This window comes from Sparus aurata, chromosome 5, assembly GCF_900880675.1.
Source record: "Sparus aurata chromosome 5, fSpaAur1.1, whole genome shotgun sequence".
In the NCBI taxonomy this organism is placed as follows: Eukaryota; Metazoa; Chordata; class Actinopteri; order Spariformes; family Sparidae; genus Sparus; species Sparus aurata.
The window spans coordinates 26,717,288-26,736,650 of record NC_044191.1 but is presented as its reverse complement, the minus strand read 5'-3'; the positions used below and the strand labels follow the sequence as shown (position 1 = coordinate 26,736,650).

Sequence of the window (19,363 nt, the reverse complement as noted above, 5' to 3'; positions counted from 1 at the left end):
GGATGCTGCCTTCGACCGCGGTCAGCGTCGGATGCTGATGATGGAGTCGGTCGGTTGATACGCGCATCAGCTGAGAGACACACACCCACCTCTGGCCCCGCCCCTCCGGCTGCATGAGACAAACGCCCCCTTTTGGCTTTATTCCAGCGCTCTCCCTCGGGGGAAAAGCCTATACAGTCGCATGCAGACCCCCTGCGGGATGGAGGTGGATGAGACGCTATATGGCAACATCAGGTGATGCTGGATGCATCTTTTTTATTTTCAGCCTGCAGCATGTTAAAGGATAAGTTCATCCAAAATATAAAAATCAATATTCACTCATTACCCACTCAGGCAGAAAGTCAGGTGAGGTTTCAGGGTCCACAAAACATTTTCTGGAGCTTAACGGCTAAACGGCGTCGCATCAGTCTTCATAAACAGCTGAAGTAGATGGGGACTCGTTTTGAACTGGCTCTGTCCAGCTTGTCTGGTGTAATCAAAGTCTCCGAAATCCAAAGATCAAACATGATTTGAAAAAGACAATATTCAAACCCTTTTTCCAAGCCAAATTCCAAGCCGTAGCTACTCAGCTCAGCTGAAAGCATCAGCGGGTGCACAAGCCCGACCATATGGAAGATTATTAGGGCTAGTGGTGAGGGAAAAAAATGAAAGCAGGATGTTTTTTTTTGTTAGTTTGTTTTTGTCTACATCAAAGTACCCTTGGGCAAGACACTGAAAATGTCATTCAAAATCCAAACATCCGGCAGACACAGAGCAACGTCATCATTCCTTTTAGTTTTCTGTCTACCAAAACCAGAAACTACAATGTATTGAACTCTTTTAGCTCTGTTTTGGTCTCCAACACCTCCTTCCTGAGATAAATAGCTGCCTCTTCAATTGCTTAACAACCAGCTAGTTGAAAGCTTTGTCTGCTGTTTGGTGCTAGCAGCTAGCAGTTTCTTGCTAAAACATTAGTGCGAGCTATAAAACCAACACAATGAGATGAAAGTTGCTCCATAGAGCTGCAGGTACCAGCAGAGTTGGGTGTTTATTGCTTGGACCTGGTTGTTTGAGCTATTATAATAGTATTGATTACAGCAGCTGTAAGGTAGTGAGATCAACATGCAGTCTGTGATGGAAGATGGGTTTGGTCTCATGAAATAATCTGTAGTGTTGTCAAAAGTATCATAAAAAGTCGTACTAGAATGAAAGTAAAGATATTGTGCTCAAATATGACTTTGCTAAAAGTGGAAGTCACCCATGCGACTAGAACTTTAAGGTTTAAACTATCAGATGGTAAATGTATTTATGTATCAGAAGTAATTTTCTGGCAATATTTGTGCTTAGGTGAAGAAATTACAAGTAAATAATTTATATACTTATATGAATTTATGCACTGTGTAATACGGGGTTGACTGATTTCCAGTCTGGCCCTACTCTAGCTATAATAAAACTTATAATCATATTTGGTTGTCTGGTTTTGGGCTGATTTCAGTTCATTCACTGACTTGGTTGTGGTTACACAACTCAGCCAAAGAGTCATGTAACTCAGCTCAAGGCAGGCCGACCTCATTTTTGTGTACAATCAAAAGGAGGATCCGTCTCATACTGATTCAACACACTTCTTCAGCTGTCTGTAACAGATATGTCACTCCTCAGTTGTGTCGTGTTGCACACTGTGACTGCTCGTCATGTTTACTTTGTACATCCTCGATGCTTCCTGTTCTGTCTGTGCTCTATTATATGTCTGTGTGGCCTGCTTGACCCTTTGTTAGGCAGCAGTTTCCCTTTCCCCAGTCTCATTTTTTCCCTTTATATTTACCCTGAAAGTGTTCTGAGATTGTTTTTCTTTCACTAAATGTTTTTTTTTAATCCTGTGTTGTGGAGCTCTTGTTCCTGATCATTTTCATGGATCACTTATCACTTAATTACAGCTTTGTGTCATTTTGGAAGGAATATCTCAACTTCATTCTTGGTTTAAATGTTTTTACCTGCTCTTGGAATTTTTTTCACCTCTAATACTGTTTAATAAACCACCACAACTAGACAAGAGGACAAAACAATACTGCAAAACTACACCAAAGCTCAAGGTCTTTCATGTTCTTTCTGCTGTTTGTTGTGTTGTCTTTCAGTATTTGCATTTTACATATGTTTGTATTATAAGTACTAGCAGCTCAATTTGCTGTTTTGCTCCTCCTTTTCTTTCCGGCTGTGGTGGCGAGGTAAATGATCACCAGTGTGCTCCCAGCAGGATTGGAGAGGGACATCTAGCACAAAGCTCACAAAGTAACAACACTAAAGTAGGATGGCAACAATAGTCTTTAAATTTTGGAATTCGTTTTCTTCTTTTGGAAAAAATTGCTATTTTTACACCTGTCACAGTAATGAGTGTTATTTAGGGAGATTACAACGGGCAGTTTAGTGGTTCAAGATTTAAAAATGTGGGTGTTCATGGCAGGTTTGTCGACTTAGGAGAAGCACAATGTCACACCGCGGTGAGGGATGTCCTGTTTTGGGGTTTTGTCTGGCGAACTTCCTGTTTTATGTTGAAAATCTAATCCTCCTCTCGTTTCAGGTCACTTGCCCTTCCTCCTGTGTCACTGGTCTGATGTCTCCCCTGATTCCCTGATTGTGTCCACCTGTGTCACCCTCCCTCATGTGTATATATCGTGTACCTCCAGCCATCTTCCACAGTCTTGTCAAAGTTGTTGTTAAGTATTGCCCTGCTTGAATTTCTGTTTTCTTTGTACCCCTCTGAAGAAGAGTGAATTTTGTTTTGCTAAAGTTTTTGGTCAGCTTGTTCCTTTTGAGAAGCTAGTTTAATTTCATAGTGCTTTGCTTTTTCCTCCTCTTGGAGCGTTTTGATTTGTGGTTTTCTTAGCTCTGTGTAGTGTAATTTCTGTTTATAGCCTTATGTCTTCTCCTCCTCGTGAGCGATTTTCTTTTGTGTAACATTTCATAGACTGTTGTTTGTTCAGATCAGTGTAGAGTTTGCTTTTTGCCCTTTCCTCCATCGGGAGCGATTTTCTGTTTATTGTTTTGTGTCTTGTGCCACGTTTGTTTTGTTTGTCTGTTCCTCGTCTGTACAGACGAGTCTAAAGTTTATAGCCATTATGTTATCACTCTGTCTGAAGAGAGTACCAAGAGTTTCAGAATAAAAGCCTGCGTTAATCGTTCCCTGTCTGCAACTGAGTCCTCATCTTTGCCAGGTCCTAACACACAAATGGAACCAAATAATTTGCTTGGTTTAGTGTTCTTGTATTACAAGTGAAAAGTGCGTGCAGTGTCAGCGCTTTAGCAAGAGAACAGGTACAGTAAAATGTAAATAAGCTATGGGGCTGAACATGTAAAATAACATCATCTTGAAATAATTTCTCAGATTGCAATGTGATGACGATTTTAGTGGAAATGCTAATTTTTGCATTTTATTGCTTCATTTATGTTGTGATGCATTTTACCTTTAAGAAACTGAAGCTCCTGTGATTAGAATAGTGCACTTGGCTGTATTTGAAATTTTGGAATACATTTTGATTACATGTGGACCCCTGCGCTTAAAATAAATAAACCACCCGCTTCGACTTACAAGTACTGGGTCAGAAGATGAATGTTATTTAGTACTGAGTAGAACAGAGGAGCAGCAGGACTCTTAAGGAGTCTCTCTGGAGCAGTTGAGACCGCATTTATTACTGTTTTCAGAGTATTTACAGCCCAAACAATCAGAACTCTGATTAGTCCCTAAAGAAAATAACCGGCTTTGTATTCCTTTGTTCACATATGCGGCAGTGCTCCACATGACCTGTAAACACACTTTGATATGTTAAATGTGTGGAATTACCCTTTAAATGAAGGATCCAAGTTCTTCTCCCACCACTGGTATTGAGTGATCACATGATAGGTTGCATGTAGGATACACAAACGTAGGATAGGGTAGTTGCTCTACAGTTGCTCTAGCTGCCCAAATATGAATTTTTATGCTCAAGTCAAAACTTCTCTATTTGAACAGGTCTAGATGACTCTTTCAGGCCAACGTAATGTTTTTATGCCATTAAACTGGCAACTTTCTAAAGAGGAGGCCTGTCCTCTGAGACATTTGCCTTGCCAGCCATGAGGGGGCGGTGGTGTCTATTTCCTGGCAGCCTGTACTTTCACAGCTGCAGTGCCTCTGTTAGCTTGGTGGAGGCTTCATGGCTCAAGGTCTCCAGGGATTCTCTGGCTCCCTCTGGCCAGTGGGGGGCGCCATCCAGCTGAGCTAAATTAGACACCAGGGGCCTACATTTGATTTGTTTGGGGTTAATGAGCGTGTGATTGACAGGCCTACACTTTTTATTGCATCTCTTACAACATCCTGTAGGGTGCATGTCAGATGATCAGCACTCCAGGAACTCAAGTCTCGGGTCACTTGATTATTTTGTGCCTTAGGACTGATATTTTGCCATGTGCTGCCAGCTGATTTAAAGGTTAACTTTGTTGTCATCAGAGCACAGCTAATTATCTGTAAATGTTTAAAACTGAGAGGCACGAGCTATTATTATTATCTTTATTAACAGACTCGAGGTCCAGGTATAAAAAACACACAATAAACAGACAAACAGAAGATTACACATACATTACACATGTGTAATGTATGTGTAATCTTATGTTTATGATGGAGAGTATTATAAACACAGGTAGTGATCTTTACTCATACTGGTTATTAGACATACATGAAGGAGTTTTATTTCACTTCCACAAAAGATCTTTCAAAACCATAGTTTATCTACAAAAAAAACCCACTCATCTCTGAAGTTTTATCTGTGATCACACATACATTGTTGCAGTATCATTGTTTTGACACGGCAAGCACACAACTTGCTATCTTAATAATGTATGGACTAAAGTGTGCCGTTCTCCCACAATTAGATTTCTTTCCAAGTGGTTTATTGAAAACTGTAAATAATTGTTTGTTATTTAGAAATAGCTTTTTATAACGTGCCTGATCAGAGTTTTACTAAGTAATGCTTGTCAAAATGGATTTTAAAAACAGACATTTTAATAAGAAATATTAATCGGGGTCTCTGGTTTTGAACTTTCGTGGATCATTTGTGATTATATGAGCACACAATTAAATTACATACAATATGCAACCAATCTGACACTCATTCGTTTACCCCCGCCCGTTTTCCTTTCATGCCTGAAAATTGATTATGAAATGCATGCATGCCGGGTTATAAGAGCAGCCCACTGTTCACATCTTTCACATCTTCGTCAGAGGGGGACTCTTTGTCATCTCATCTCACTTTAGCTGTAATCCTCTCCCTCACTCGTTTCTTCGGATCCTTTGTGAATGTCTGACAGGATGACAGACGTTATCCCTACAGATGGCAGGACTCTGGGCCGGTGCATCTGTATCATCACAGGAGCATCCAAAGGATTTGGACGGGCACTGGCACACCAAGTAAGTGATCAACTTAGGGAAAATAATTAGATAAGAAAAAAGACAAGCAAACAAACAAATATCTTGTGTCCACCCAGGTGTGCTGCTGGCTGAAACCTGGCTCTGTCCTCCTGCTGGTAGCTCGATCTGAGACTCTCCTGCAAGAGCTAAAGGAAGAGCTGAAGGGCTTTGCTGTGGAGCAGCAGCTGTTGGTTAACTGCATAGTGGCTGATCTGAGCACGCAAAAGGGGGTGAATGAAGCTGTCAGAGTAGCAAGGCTGGAGTCTGAAAAAGAAAATGATCATGTGCTTCTCATCAACAACGCTGGTGAGCACTCAATTGCCGTCTTTGTTGAAATCTGTCCTACTTACAGCCGATTTTGTATACAGATCTCTAATGTCTCTCTCTGCTTCCAGCCTCTTTGGGTGACATCTCCCAGTTTTCAAGTTTCACTGACCTGGATGTGGTGAACTCCTACATGTCCCTCAATATTAGCTCGGCTCTGGTGCTGACCGCAGGAATGCTGCAGGTTTTCCCGCGCAGACCGGGCCTGCGATGGACTGTGGTGAACCTCTCCTCAGTGTTCGCAACAGAGGCGTTACCGTCCTGGGTGCTGTACTGCACTGCCAAAGCAGCCAGAAAGATGATGTTCAGTGTGCTGGCAGTGGGAGAGCCAAATGTCAGAGTCCTCAGCTACTCTCCAGGTATTTACCACAACTTTGTATAATGATTAGAGGTATTTAAACAGATATACATGTCTTGAGCAAGGAAAACGGATAGGATGGATCTCCATATTTGACAACACTGAATGCATGTGATATAGAGTGAAAAAAACGGATATGATGGATCTCCATATTTGACAACACTGAATGCATGTGATATAAAGCGAAAAAGGCAACGTGACAATTTTCCAGTTAATTTTCCAGTTTTACAGTAAAACTCCTGGTGTCCGACAGGTCCTTTGGACACAGGAATGCAGAAGGACATTCTGAGGATGACAGGCGTCGACAATCATCCGTTTCCCTGCAAGGACTCTGCAGTCAAACTGATGAAGCTGCTTCTGGACGACGACTTCGCCTCAGGGACACACATCGACTTCTTCTCAGTGTGATACCAATATGAGAGAGTTAAGAAGTTACTTATTGCTTCCTGTAGGTATAAAGACCCATGCTCTTGGCTGCTCCGATCAAATGAAAGAATTAAGGACGGATTTGATTAGAACAAAGGGAGCACAGAAAATTATTGTGCATAAAAAACTGCTCAGTTGCTGTGATATTGTTCATGTATTTAATCTGTGATGTTGGTTTGTAAATAAATGTCGCTGCTTCATGTTGCTGTATGTCAAACCTGTTGCTTTTGCTGTTTATTCCTTTTACTTGTCTAGTTTATTGTTCGTTGCCGATGTAAAGCAACTCTTTAGCACTCATTAAACGGACATCTTTAACCCAATTATAAAGTTGCAAGACTTCTGAATTCCAAGTGTTTATTAACACAACACAGATCTTTTATTAGCCTAATATTCCACTACTAATCGGAATAATAGCACACTCACAATGAAAAAGAAAAAAGAACATCATGCACCTCAATCAGAACAGGCGAATCCTATCTGGCTCAGGCTAAACTCATTTTCGATCTGATCAAGAGGGGCAGTGTAAACATTCGATTATTCAAACGCTTAATCTGATCGCTTGTCTCCGGTTGGGATAAACATGTTCTTCCTGTGCGTATTTGCTTCACATAGGGGTAACATGAGGTGAAGCTGCTTCCAGGAGGAACAGAAACATGGTGGCAACAAAACAGAACTGGTCCACGTTTAATACAACAGTGTTTTTTAATGCCTTGATAGTTGAGAGGTTCAAAACATCAAGCTGGTCAATTGAGCGTTTGAAAAGATACACCGAAACCAGAAACACAAATATTGCTCCCAGGACACTTTGTGGATCCATCTTAAATTCTTCTTCTGTTATGTTTCCAGCAGATTTAAATGCTTCACAGCTAGCGGAACCACTACTTACTTAATTTGGCCCATGTACACACACATCTTATCTGATCACTTTACTCAGCACCCATGTAACCCGTTAAATCTGTAATCACAACTATTTGACTTTTTTTCTAGTCATTGTGGTCATTTACAGGTCCTGTGTGTCAGATTTAGAAGATTTAGGGGCAGAAATGGAGCAAATATTTAGATGATGTTTTTATTAGTGTAAAAGCACCTGAAAATAAGAATCTAGAGAGGGCCCTATCACGTTTCCAGCAGCCACCGTTGGGAAGGGTGAGACGAGGGGAGCTCAGCTGGTTGCGACCACACGGCTACATGCCACTAAATGCCACACACTGGAAAACAATAGTGTAGATTGCGTAATCTGGGTACCGGGCATGGCTGAGAATACAATTTAAAGCCTTGAAATCTAAGGATTAGCAAGATATTCTGGCTAATACTCTCTGAAGAAATTTGAATGTAAATGTTGAGGATGTGCGCTCACATTTGAGGGACGTTTTAGCGTTTATACGTGTATTTGTGTGTGTTCATCCTTCTTCGTAGCATGCTGTGGGGATCCAAACCTGGTTGTCCACTCATGTTTTGGGCTCTGACCTCCATTCTGGTGACTCTGAAGCTCCATAGTGTGTATGTGTGTGTGTGTGTGTGTGTGTGTGTTTGAAAGCAATGATTTTTTTTAAAGTTGTGTCATAACTTACAGAGACAGTTTGAGAAAGGACCAGAACTGTAGAGATCAGACTTCTCGCAGCTGTCTAGCGTCACCACACACTCCTGACAGGCAGCACCAACTGAGGGCCAAAAATAACCCTCATGGTCTCTGGGCCCCTACCAATTCAGGGTCGGGGGCTGGGGGGACTTTCTGTCAGCTAACAGGCGTAAAAGCAAAAATAAATCGCCTGTAGAATAAAAAAAAAAACAAAAAAACAAGATGCTCAACAAGTTCCAACAAGTTTCAGATGTGTCGCTTTCTGACAAGGTCGCTGGTTTTCATGACAGCGGGGTCCTTTCGACACATTTTATTCCTCAGTGGACTAATGAGACAAGTCACCACCAACCCGTTCTTTGGACCTGTTGGTACGGTTCAAGAAGCGGCTGGCTATTTTAGTCCCGCGGGTGTGGAATGTGCAGTTGTCATTGAAGAACACAGAGGGCGAGGATTGGTCTACGAGTTCCTCAACTTCGCTATCGCTGTATTTAGCTCCTGTGTGCCTCCTCAAACACTCCTCTGTCACCCACTCACCGCTGATCATCGCTGTTCACCAGCATCTCAGGAACCAGCGCAGCTACCATGGAGAACATGGCAATATTTGACTCACCTGGGAAGGGGAGGGGTCTGAAGGCCACCAAAGAGTTCTGGGCAGGAGATGTGATATTTTCTGAGCCCAGTCTCGCAGCTGTCGTGTTTGACAGGTAGAGTAATGATGGAAATTGTGATGGGGGACGCTCAACGGTGGGAGATGTCTTCAGATGTTGTCATTCTGGGGACATCTGGGTATTCTAACAATATAATTTTCCATAAGAAATTGAGATTCTTCACGCCGTCCGCCCTTTTTTAAAGGTCATGCAGTCTTGATTTTGTTTTAACAATGACAATAGTGTTCTCTAGCATGCGGTACTTTGTCATGTTGATGTGATTACACGTCAGTGTGTGCCTGCAGCGATGGCAGCTGCTGCTGGTAACACGTAAGAACCTGCATGATGGCAAACCTCATCTGAAACACCCAGAAACAAAGTTCCCCCTGTCTAATAACTAACCTAAAACCGTGTGAGACTAAAATGTGACAGACACAGTTAGTCTTCCAGACAGCAATGCTTTTTTAAATTTACCGTCAGATTTTCCGCGGGTTTCTGAGTTATGACTTTTACGGGATCTTTTGACAAAATTTGTGGAAACAGCAAGTTGTAAAGTCCAAAAGAAAGTTAGGAGTAACCTACACTGAATGCGTTTTTCATAAAACTGACGAGCCTTATTCTGCCTATTACTAAAGCTTTTTACAACTGACCTGACTGTGAGATGGTTTACAGTAATGTGTTTTGTGAGGACACGATATAATCTAAAATAAAAGGAATAACCTTTAATGCTCATCTGAAACATTGGCTTTAAACTGATAACAATACATATGAATATGGAGATATTAATGCATTTTTTCAGGACATTTGGTCAACACTCAGGCAACTCTCTGTTGGACAGCTGTCTCTTTGGTCAGTTGTTCTGAACCTTTTTTTTTTAAGTTTTACCCCCTCAGCTCAGATGTGCTCAGGTACCAATTCATTGATATCACCTGTCAAGATCCAAATGCATTTTTAAAAAAATGATTTTAAATTGGAACACAACATTTTCTCATATAGCCTAATTGATCAGTCAATGTTGAGGTCAGCCTAGTCAAGTCCACATTTGGAGCCTACTAATTGCATCTTGTTTCAACCATTTATACAAACTTGATCAGCCGAATGAACGCTCAACGTATGTTTATGTTATGTTTATTCTCACGTTTCTTTAGGTTTTATGTTGGGACAACTCCGTTCTTATGGTCTGTCGCCGGTTTCTCCAACCTTTTTTGTCGCTCCAGCAGAGAAAATTGTCTCCTTAAAAATATCCACTGTGCTGTTAAAATTCAAAAGTTAACTATTCTATGAAAAATTACAAGAAAATTGCTAAAATTACCAAGTGAATTAGCCCATTAAATTTAAGTTGTATGAGCTAAAAAGTTTGAACAAATTCAAATTGACAAAGTGACTTTACTTAATAAAAGTGAGCAAACTGATTGCCCCCAAACTACCAAGTGGAGTAAACTAAAAACTTGAAGTGTTGTTCAAACTTTTTATCTCACACACCTTTATTAATTAAAGTGACGTCAACTTGCACCACAGTGTTCAGCTGTTAGGCTGCTCTTAACTCATTAGGTGGACATTTTGTTTTTCTTCAAATTGTTGTTTTTTTGTGTGTGTTTTTTTCTAATTAGTCGAGCTACTCCACACTCTTTTTACACACCCCTGGGTAAGTGCAGAAGTAGGCTCCCCCTTGGTCATCTGGGTCATCCCTGTCTATTGTATCTACAGTATGCATGTGCTGTAACGTACGTATCATGACGTCTTCCATTCTTCTGTCTCTTCTCTTCTCCTGCAGTCTAGCAGAGCGCATTTGCCACAGCTGTTTCCGCAGTCAACCAAAGCTACAGAGGTGCGGCCAGTGCAAATTTGCTCATTACTGTGACCGAACTTGCCAGCGTGCCGGCTGGGCTGAACACAAGCAGGAATGCAGTGCCATCAAAGCTTTTGGCAAAGCACCGAATGAGAGCATCCGGTTAGTGGAAGTGATGAGTAAATGGAGAGAGGTTGCTGAGTTCAACACAGACATGATGTGTCAATCATTTCTTTGACTTAATCTTGTGAATGATCTTTTTGGGGCCCCTCAAAGTCACGTCTCCTTCTTCTTCTTCACTGTTCTTTCGTGTGGTCAGTTTGGTGGCCCGCCTCTTGTGGCGCCTCGACAAGGAGGGGAGCGTGGTGTCTGACATGCAGCTGACCACGCTGGATGAGCTGGAGGACCACATCCAGGACATGGAAGAGGATGATCTGAAGGACTTCAAAGTGGACATCCACAATTTTGTGGACTACTGGCCCCGGTCCAGCAAGCAGCACAGGATTGAAGAAGTCTCCCATATTTTTGGCGTGGTGCGTTAATATGTGTTGTCCTTTGATTGGCCATCACGTGTTTTTTTTTCTGACACTACGTGATTGCATTTTAAAACTGTAAAAAATCAGCAGCTGTTTTCTTAGAAGCACTAATTGTGACATTCAAATATTGGCAAAAAAACCAATACATTTAATATCATGTTTATCATCTTGAGTCCCCTCAGGACTATCTTGTGATTATTTCTAATACAGTAGCAACTTTATTTTGGTTGGATGAGGCTACTTTGACATTAAAGGGCGTCTCAGGGGATTTTAGGGCTTTAGGAAAACCTACTTCTTTTCTACTTTTTCCCCATATTTTTATAAATCTGTTTCTGGTTCCAGTTGTGAAAATGAATAAACAAAGCAGAGGAAAAACGTGCCATGTTTTAACGCCTTGAGGGAAACATGGCCCTTCTCAAAGAGTAGTTGACTAGGCGTGACTTATAGGCTATTCTAGCTGGTTAGCGATATAATCAGTCCATCGGCTGCATTACATTGTGATTTTACATGCTGACCACATCTGTTATCTTATGAACAAAGAATAACCCTGCGCTTGTTGTGGGCTGTGGCTTAGCCATAGTTTATTGTGTACTGCATGTGTTATAATTTTACACCATAATCAGTCCTCAGCATCCACAGTGCAAAAGACACACACGCTTCTATTTGTCGTTTGACCCTCAAAGAAATGAGAGGAGACATCAAAGCAAATAGTGAAAAAAATGCTAATAACAGTTTTGTGAAATTCTTAATTTGTTTTGTATGAAACCAAAAAAGATTCATGTGAGGTCTAAACTGTCAAAGCTCTGTGTGAACCTGAGTATGTCGCCTCTTTCTCTCAGGTTAACTGTAACGGTTTCACTGTGAGCGACCAGAGGGGCCTTCAGGCAGTCGGAGTCGGGCTTTTCCCAAATTTGTGTCTCGTGAATCATGACTGTTGGCCAAACTGCACCGTGATCCTCAACCACGGCAAGTAAGTAAAACAAAAAACACTTTTTTTGGAAGTTCTCTTCAATGACTTTGACATTTTGTTTGCATTTAGAAGTTGTTGTTTTTTTTTTACTCTAACGTGATTTAAAGTTGTTTTTTGGAGTTTGTGTGTATCTGTGCTGTTGCAGATGTGTGTGTGTGTGTATGTGTGTTAGGGTTGGTGTAAATCTGCTTCCTGTTTGTCTTTCAGTCAATCGGCTGTGAATACTTTGTATCATTCTCAACAGAGGTGCGTTACCTCAACCTGAGCCTTTCTATTCATTAGATCACTATTTAGACTGTTTCATCAACATGTCACCACACATAACCGCCCTCCTCCCTCCCACTCCACCCGTCGTAGAACATTAAGTCTTTGTCCGTAGTACCCTTTTGCACTGTAGGCATGATGTGACCCTTCACATCAGATGTCCACATGCTTTCTTGAATGCTCTAACTTAACTGAGCTTATTGACCATAACAAAAGGCTGGTATGTTTTTTTTCCCCTCTTTTCTTCACCTGCCCAATGCTCATTTTTCAACCTTTATCTAACCATCCATCAAGTCCACACAAAGATTCACTTGCGTGCCACCACCGGTCACTTTGTGTGTTTTTCCATGTGTGATCACGCTGTGTGCCTGTCCATCAAACGACACAGATTAGTTCACCTTTAACACCACATGACACCAAGCCAAAACAAAATCTCCATTTCAGTATTGTGTTTTTAAAGCTACAAAGCCAAGATTATTTCATATTTAAGATTTATATTGTTATTATTGATTTTCTTTGTTATATTTTTGTGTGGATCGGTTTGTCACACATTTTTTACATGTAGAGAGAAATCACAAATTGTGCTTTGCGTGTCTGTAAAATTAAGAAATAAGACAGAAGTAAGTCAAGTGAGCTACAAATTTAAGAAAATATTACCTTCAAATGGTCCAGACACGTACAAAATATTCTTTTCGGTAGGAATTCTCTCCTGGTGTGAACATCCGTCTGGAGACATCAGATCACAGGTGGACAGCCTGAAGTAACTCACTTCACACCTGGCACTAACATGTGTCTCAACATGCATCTAGAGGGAGCACTTGTGCAAATAAGCACATACATCACGGACACAATGTTTTATACGCAAAGACAGGAATATCTTGTGAATGAAAAGAAATATCATGTATAACATTTTCTGAAGGTCCAAATAGTTTATAATGTTTAGTCGACAGCATTTGACAAGTTTATGAAGTTTCTCCTGATGCTGCGATTTACAGAAATTCTGTAAGCGAGTCTGGGAAAGTTGCAACAAAGTAGCTCACATGTGTTCACATGCAGCCCAGACCACCTCTGACTGTGGTCTGAGGGACAGGATCTCAAATGGGTCCTTGATGTGTCTTGGGGGTGTTCCCACCTGAACTTAGAGCTGTCAGATGTGATAGGATCACTGAGGAAGGCTGTTGACAGCAACCAGGGGCTCAGAAAAAGGAAATTAAATTCACGAAATGAATGATCTGAATATTGGCTTAAGTGTGAAATAATCTCTCTGATACATATTAACAATCCACTCCTTCAATCCTTCCACTGGATTGACCGAACTGAAAGAAACACTCTGGAACAGGGTTTCACCATTCATCTAAAACTACAAACGAAAGAGTGAACAAGTCGATCGTCGTGTGTGTTTCTGCACGTCTGCCTTTCTTTAACCGCGTCTCTCTTCCCCAGGATCGAGCTGCGTTCTCTCGGTAAGATCGAGGAGGGAGAGGAGCTGACGGTCTCGTACGTGGACTACTTGAACCTGTCAGAGGAGAGACAAAGACTGCTGAAGACACAATACTTCTTTGACTGCACGTGTGAGCACTGCAGGGACAAAATCAAGGATGACTTGAAGTTGGCGGGAAGGGAAGTGGATGGAGTCAAGGTTTGTCTCTATTGAGAGAATATATGTGATGTATATTTGCACTGGGCAGAGAAAGGACTAAGCCCTCTCACTGCATTTAGTGCTGGATGATAAGGAGCGACGGGAAACATGAGGAGCCGAGCCACTGCGACTATTTTTAAGCCGAGATAACTCCCAACGGACTTTATGTGTGTGCGTAGGAAACACTGGCGTGAACTTCAATCTCTTAATTACTTCAATTACTCAACAGTATTGCAGTGTTTTACCACGCAAGATGAATTAACAGCTGATCCATCTTACACCGCATGATGTCATCTACATTCAGCTTCCTGCCTACGATTATCATTTATGGTCTGAGATGTGTAAATAAATGCTCAACACACCATAAAAAGCGAGATAATTCATGACCTTTAATGACAGTGTGTCGTTATCTTAACCGTAAGACATTACACCTCTGACAGAGTGACGCTTACCAGTTTTGCTGTGTGACTGTGGGTGTGGGTCAGGAGTTATAAATAGCATGTGTACGGGAAAAGTTTATGGAGTTTATTACTGAAATTTGTCACACTGACCATAATCAGATAACCACCTTGTGCCAGATTTGGCTGTCTAATAACAACCATAACTCCTAAGAATTGTCTTTAATACTATTTGGTAAATATTAGGTTGTTTTCTTTTACTTTGGGAAGTAAACATTCAACTCTTGGACAGGGCTCCCCTCAGCAGGGTAAAGGTCTTCTTAAGATAAAAATAATCAGGCCTTCACCTTAATCGACTGAGTAAAGGTGACGGGTGTTGTTGTCTTTAAAAGTCTTTCACTGCGTGTTAAAACCTGATCTGTGGTGTATTTATTGAAACTCTCTCATTAAAAAAAATGTGATTATTGTCTCTCCCATCTTGAACTCGTAGCCTTCGCCGGAGCAGGTGAAAGAGGCCACAGATTATCTTTTTGAAATGCTGGAGAAGATAGAAAAGGCTCGAATAAGAGCCGACTACCATGAGGTAATAAATCAAATGGCCTACGACCCTAAAAACAAACCAGACTGAGTTGCTCAACGCACTGTGCTACTTTAATGTTTTTTTAAAGGTCTTTTTCTGTCTCTTCAGGTGGTCAAGATCTGCAGGGACAGCATCACCAAAACAGAGCCGGTTCTTGCCGACACTCACATCTACCTGCTGAGGTTGTGGAGCACATTAAGTGAGGTGCAAGCCTACCTGCAGTACTTTGAAGACGCGGCAGAGTACGCCCGCAAAATGGTGGATGGATACGTGTAAGCGCAAAACCACGTCATATCCTCTCAAGTGTGAAAATCTTCATAAAAACACTCAAATGAATAAACTCTCCCCCCCCCCCGCCGACAGGAAACTGTACCACCCCAACAATGCTGCTCTCGGTATGGCTGCCATGCGAGCAGGAGTGAATCACTGGCAGGCCGGGCTGATTGAGATCGGCCACGCCATGGTATGCAAGGCCTACGCCATTCTCATGGTCAGCCACGGGCCAACGCACCCCATCACCAAGGATCTGGAGGTAAACACCCTATAACCTCTGTCTGACAAGTTTTTCTACGGCTTTGCCAACTTTAAATTTCTGTAGTCGAGAAATAGTTTGTCCCCAGCAGCCAGGTTTAAATGCTACTCATTTCCAGAATGCAAATATAACCATTTAATAAAAACAACAACGTGACAGTGTAAATGGGGTCGATTTTGGTGATGACTACACAGATTATTTTCTCCCAAATCTGCAGGTCTGTTCAGCTTCCCGTTTTTACCTGTCAGAACTTTACTGCTCTGGTTCACTCTCACCACCTTCACAGCATCATTTAAAGCAGGCCGCTGTTTTCAAAGGCAGATCAGCATCAAGCAGCAGATACAGTTACAGACTGGCTGGTGAACATAGTGAAGCATTTAGCAGCTAATGAGCCATACTCTCAAACACAGAGCTGAAAAGTAAATAGTGAAGTAAAGGGTAAATATTGAGCTGACATTTGTCTGGTGGCCATAAACAACTCCAACTGAATCATGAGCTTGTGTTTGCAAACAAGTTTAGCGTCAATGTCTCTTATGTTCTTGACTTGCTGTTGTTGCTCTTAAATTATTTCAAGCCGTCTTAAATCTGAAAATCTGTACACTAGTGCACCTGGGTGTGGCTATGCTTTTGTTTGGCCCTGTTAAGATAGTGTTTTTGGCTAAATTTCTGTTCGAGTCAGTAAATAAAGTTTTACGAGCTATAGTATGGCTGATAGATTAGCATTTTAGCTGGAGACTCTACAGGTGAAAACATGTTTATCTTAAATTCAGATTTTATTCAATTTTGTCTATATTATTTCAGATTACTGAAAATGTGCTGGTACAAAGTCAGGCCTTATTTGCTGTGACAAATTCATGGGTGAACATTTTAAGCGCCGACGTTCCCCTCCTGATGTTTCCACAGGCGATGCGCATGCAGACAGAGATGGAGCTGAGGATGTTCAAGCAGAACGAGTACGTTTACCACAGTATGAGAGACGCTGCTCTGAAGAACAAGCCAATGACCATGTTGCACGAACCCAAGGGTGTGGAGGAGGGCATCAAGAACCTCTTCCACCGGAAGAAGTAGCCGCAGTCATTCAATCAAGAAGACCCTCCCTATTGTTTACCATTACCAGTGTTCTGAGTGTTGGTGTGCGAGTCCACTCATTTAGTCACACGGTCATTTTCTTTTGTAGTTCCACTTTTCATTAAAAATGTGTCACAACTTGCGCATTTTGTTTTCAATTAACCAAGAAACTATATAAACTGGTCATAATCTCAGAGATGTTTAGTTTTATTTAAAACATGCAGTGCAAACATTATGCACCTGCAGCTCATTGTACTCCACTTGATTTCCATATTCTGCTACTTTATAGTCAAATCACTGACTTCAGTAACTGGTTACTTTGAAGATAACCTGCTGCCCAAGAGCCAAATGAGTGCATTTACCTTTTAAGTAAAGCACCAATTCTGATTCTGAAAAAGGCTGAATATCAGATTGTCCCATAGTTTACAGTATATTCGTAAATATACAACTTGAAGATTTCTGGCAATAAATGTGCAAGTGATACTCAAATATAGTACAAGACTTTCACTGATAATATTTAACTTTGCTACTACACACGGGGTATGAACTTTCCAATTATGCCACCAGCTGATTAATTGTTGCCTGCACAGATATGTTAAATGATAGTTTTGCAATATTTGTAAGATATTTAGTCTCTTGTACTTCCTTTTCAATGTGACTACAGACATCCTTTGTACTAGTGCAATTATTATTTTTTTTTTAAAAGCCAAAGTTATTCTACACAAAATACAATGTTTAAAGTGTTTTGCATTCAATATCTTCCATGTCAACACCATACATTTAGGTGCAACATGGCCTCAAAGTGTCTTGACATTCGAAGTCTGTCCTGGATGAACCTTTTCACAAGCCACAGACCTACAGCTATGATTTGTTAATGTCCAATGACGACAAACTCAAGTATTGACACAACAGCTAAATACCAAATCTGCAGCCACAGTTTTGCATTTGTGGCCAGCTGCTGATCTTAACTCCCTCCATAGAGCTGCTGTGGGGCAAACACTCCCCCTGCTGTTCACATCTGCTCAACCCTGATACAAGATTTGCAGCAGCAGAGGAGACTAGTGATCACCCATGTACCCTTTTAGCCCTGAAAATTGATAAAAGCCCTTTTCAGCTCCTGTTCATTATGCAATCAGTTCCGTCCCGTCCATCCTTTAGTCGGTTCTCAAGTCCAAATACATTCTGTGGCCTCACAATGGTCCAGTAACACACTTAAAGTCATTTGAATAACTGCTAGTTTAACATTTGGGAATTTAAAACAAAAGACTGTTGTGCCTTTCATATTTTTATTATCCCAAGTGAAGTAGTCTTTACACGCGTTTGCTTATCCTCTTGTATACAATGCCACCAACAGTCATAGTCTGTCAAAAGACAAAAACATGTTTTAGAAGCTTGTTAAGAGTCATGTAACAATTAAGCAGTGAAATTATGCAGCAGTTTGTGTTACTCACATTGCAAATTGTGTTAGCATCCACCATCTCTGTGACAGACTCGATTCCCTTCAGGCTGACCTTCAGTTTGTTGCCGTCACGCTTAACCACCGCCTTGGAGAAGCAGAAGATAAGATTATAATCTCGAGACAGATAAGCATTTGACCAAGGTGCAAAATGATTGTTAGTGTGAAGTTACCAGATAGAGTGCAAGCTTGTCATCGTCATGCATTTTGACTGTTTAAATTTCGTGTCCTGGCTTACCTTCATCTTCTCGCCAGTGATGGTCTCCAAGTCTGCCTCCTTCCCAATGGTGAAGGTGTTGACGAGGACCTTTGGGCCAGTTGTGACCGTCACTTTGAAGTCGTCACCATTCTCCTCAATCTCAGAGACGCTCTTGATGTCTTTGCCCTTCTGGATGAGTTCATCAGGGAGACCTGAGACAACAAAAGCAACTGGTTAGGAAACCACTGCCGAAAGTGTTGCATTTGCTTCCTGACAGTTGCACATTTTGACCTACAGATTAACATTGCTAGATAGGTCAGCTATTACAAAAGCCCAGTTTTACAGCCACCGTGTCAGTTAGAAGGCGAGTAGTCAAAAATAACTCTTACCAATCGCCTTCATGAAGGCCTCAAAGTTCTCCTGAGACTCCAGCTGGTATTTTCCAGAGAAAGACATGGTGACAGGCCGCAATGGTAAAGTGAGAAGCTGATATCCACATGTTTTTATACCCTCAGGCTCCAGCGCAGCAATGATTAACCCCAGGTGTCTCCAATTAAGGCGGCTCCAGCCCACTTCTGAGCAGATCCACCACTGCAGATAAACACAGACAGAGATAACAACAGTACACAGTGACCAGACTAAAGTTCGGTAACTCTGAGACAGAGGGGGAAAATAGTAAATGTGTGACCGCATTTTGAATGTCACACACTAACATATGATGACACTGTCACTGTGGTCATCGTACCCCCCCAAAAACAGCTGAATGGACACAATGTTGTCTGTTTTAAGCCCACTGCTTTCTTTCTTATGTCATCCTCGACCCTCCTCGACCCTCAATTTCTGTTCCTTCTTTTCATCCAATTTCTCTTAGTTTTCCACTCTTCTGTCTTCCCTTTAGCCAACTCTTTCTAATCTGTCTCTCTGTCCTCTGTTTAACATGACTTTTTACACATTTTCTTCTTTTCTTTTTCTCTTTGTGAAAATAATATTATTTGTTTTACAGATGTTTTTTTTTTCTCTGAGCGCTGAATGTCATCAGTAAAATCGCCTTTTTAAACATCCCCTGCGTTTCAGGTGAAACATTTATCCTTACTTAGTGTAAAACAAGAAAACTGCTATGGAAATAGGTGAAAAAAAACTCAGTGACGATGGTTTGAGACTGTGTTTCAACATTTGTAATAAATT

The 19,363-nt window shown here is 41.3% G+C and overlaps 3 protein-coding genes across 5 annotated transcripts; 2 read left to right on the top strand and 1 right to left on the bottom strand.

Annotated features, from left to right (window-relative positions):
* Window positions 1–93: 93 nt before the first annotated feature.
* On the top strand, window positions 94–6,818 carry sprb (sepiapterin reductase b). Of its 2 annotated transcripts, none has more exons than XM_030417220.1 (5): window positions 94–234; window positions 5,314–5,413; window positions 5,491–5,719; window positions 5,809–6,096; window positions 6,349–6,818. In XM_030417220.1, exons 1-5 carry the CDS (start codon window positions 182–184, stop codon window positions 6,501–6,503), a joined length of 825 nt encoding a protein of 274 aa, XP_030273080.1. In that variant the 5' UTR covers window positions 94–181; the 3' UTR covers window positions 6,504–6,818. The 2 variants fall into 2 exon arrangements, with proteins under 2 accessions (XP_030273080.1, XP_030273081.1); XM_030417221.1 differs by lacking the exon at window positions 94–234 and adding an exon at window positions 2,679–2,689.
* Window positions 6,819–8,520: 1,702 nt separating this feature from the next.
* smyd1b (SET and MYND domain containing 1b) lies at window positions 8,521–17,006 on the top strand. Of its 2 annotated transcripts, XM_030418145.1 has the most exons (10): window positions 8,521–8,804; window positions 10,522–10,698; window positions 10,856–11,069; window positions 11,912–12,042; window positions 12,250–12,288; window positions 13,750–13,945; window positions 14,834–14,926; window positions 15,032–15,195; window positions 15,287–15,455; window positions 16,359–17,006. In XM_030418145.1, exons 1-10 carry the CDS (start codon window positions 8,683–8,685, stop codon window positions 16,521–16,523), a joined length of 1,470 nt encoding a protein of 489 aa, XP_030274005.1. In that variant the 5' UTR covers window positions 8,521–8,682; the 3' UTR covers window positions 16,524–17,006. The 2 variants fall into 2 exon arrangements, with proteins under 2 accessions (XP_030274005.1, XP_030274006.1); XM_030418146.1 differs by lacking the exon at window positions 12,250–12,288.
* A 789-nt stretch (window positions 17,007–17,795) lies between these two features.
* LOC115582278 (fatty acid-binding protein, liver-type) lies at window positions 17,796–18,814 on the bottom strand. The gene is made up of 4 exons (XM_030418150.1): window positions 18,568–18,814; window positions 18,218–18,390; window positions 17,975–18,067; window positions 17,796–17,884 (listed from the first exon to the last, which is right to left on the bottom strand). Exons 1-4 carry the CDS (start codon window positions 18,632–18,634, stop codon window positions 17,834–17,836), a joined length of 384 nt encoding a protein of 127 aa, XP_030274010.1. The 5' UTR covers window positions 18,635–18,814; the 3' UTR covers window positions 17,796–17,833.
* Between the last annotated feature and the right edge of the window lie 549 nt (window positions 18,815–19,363).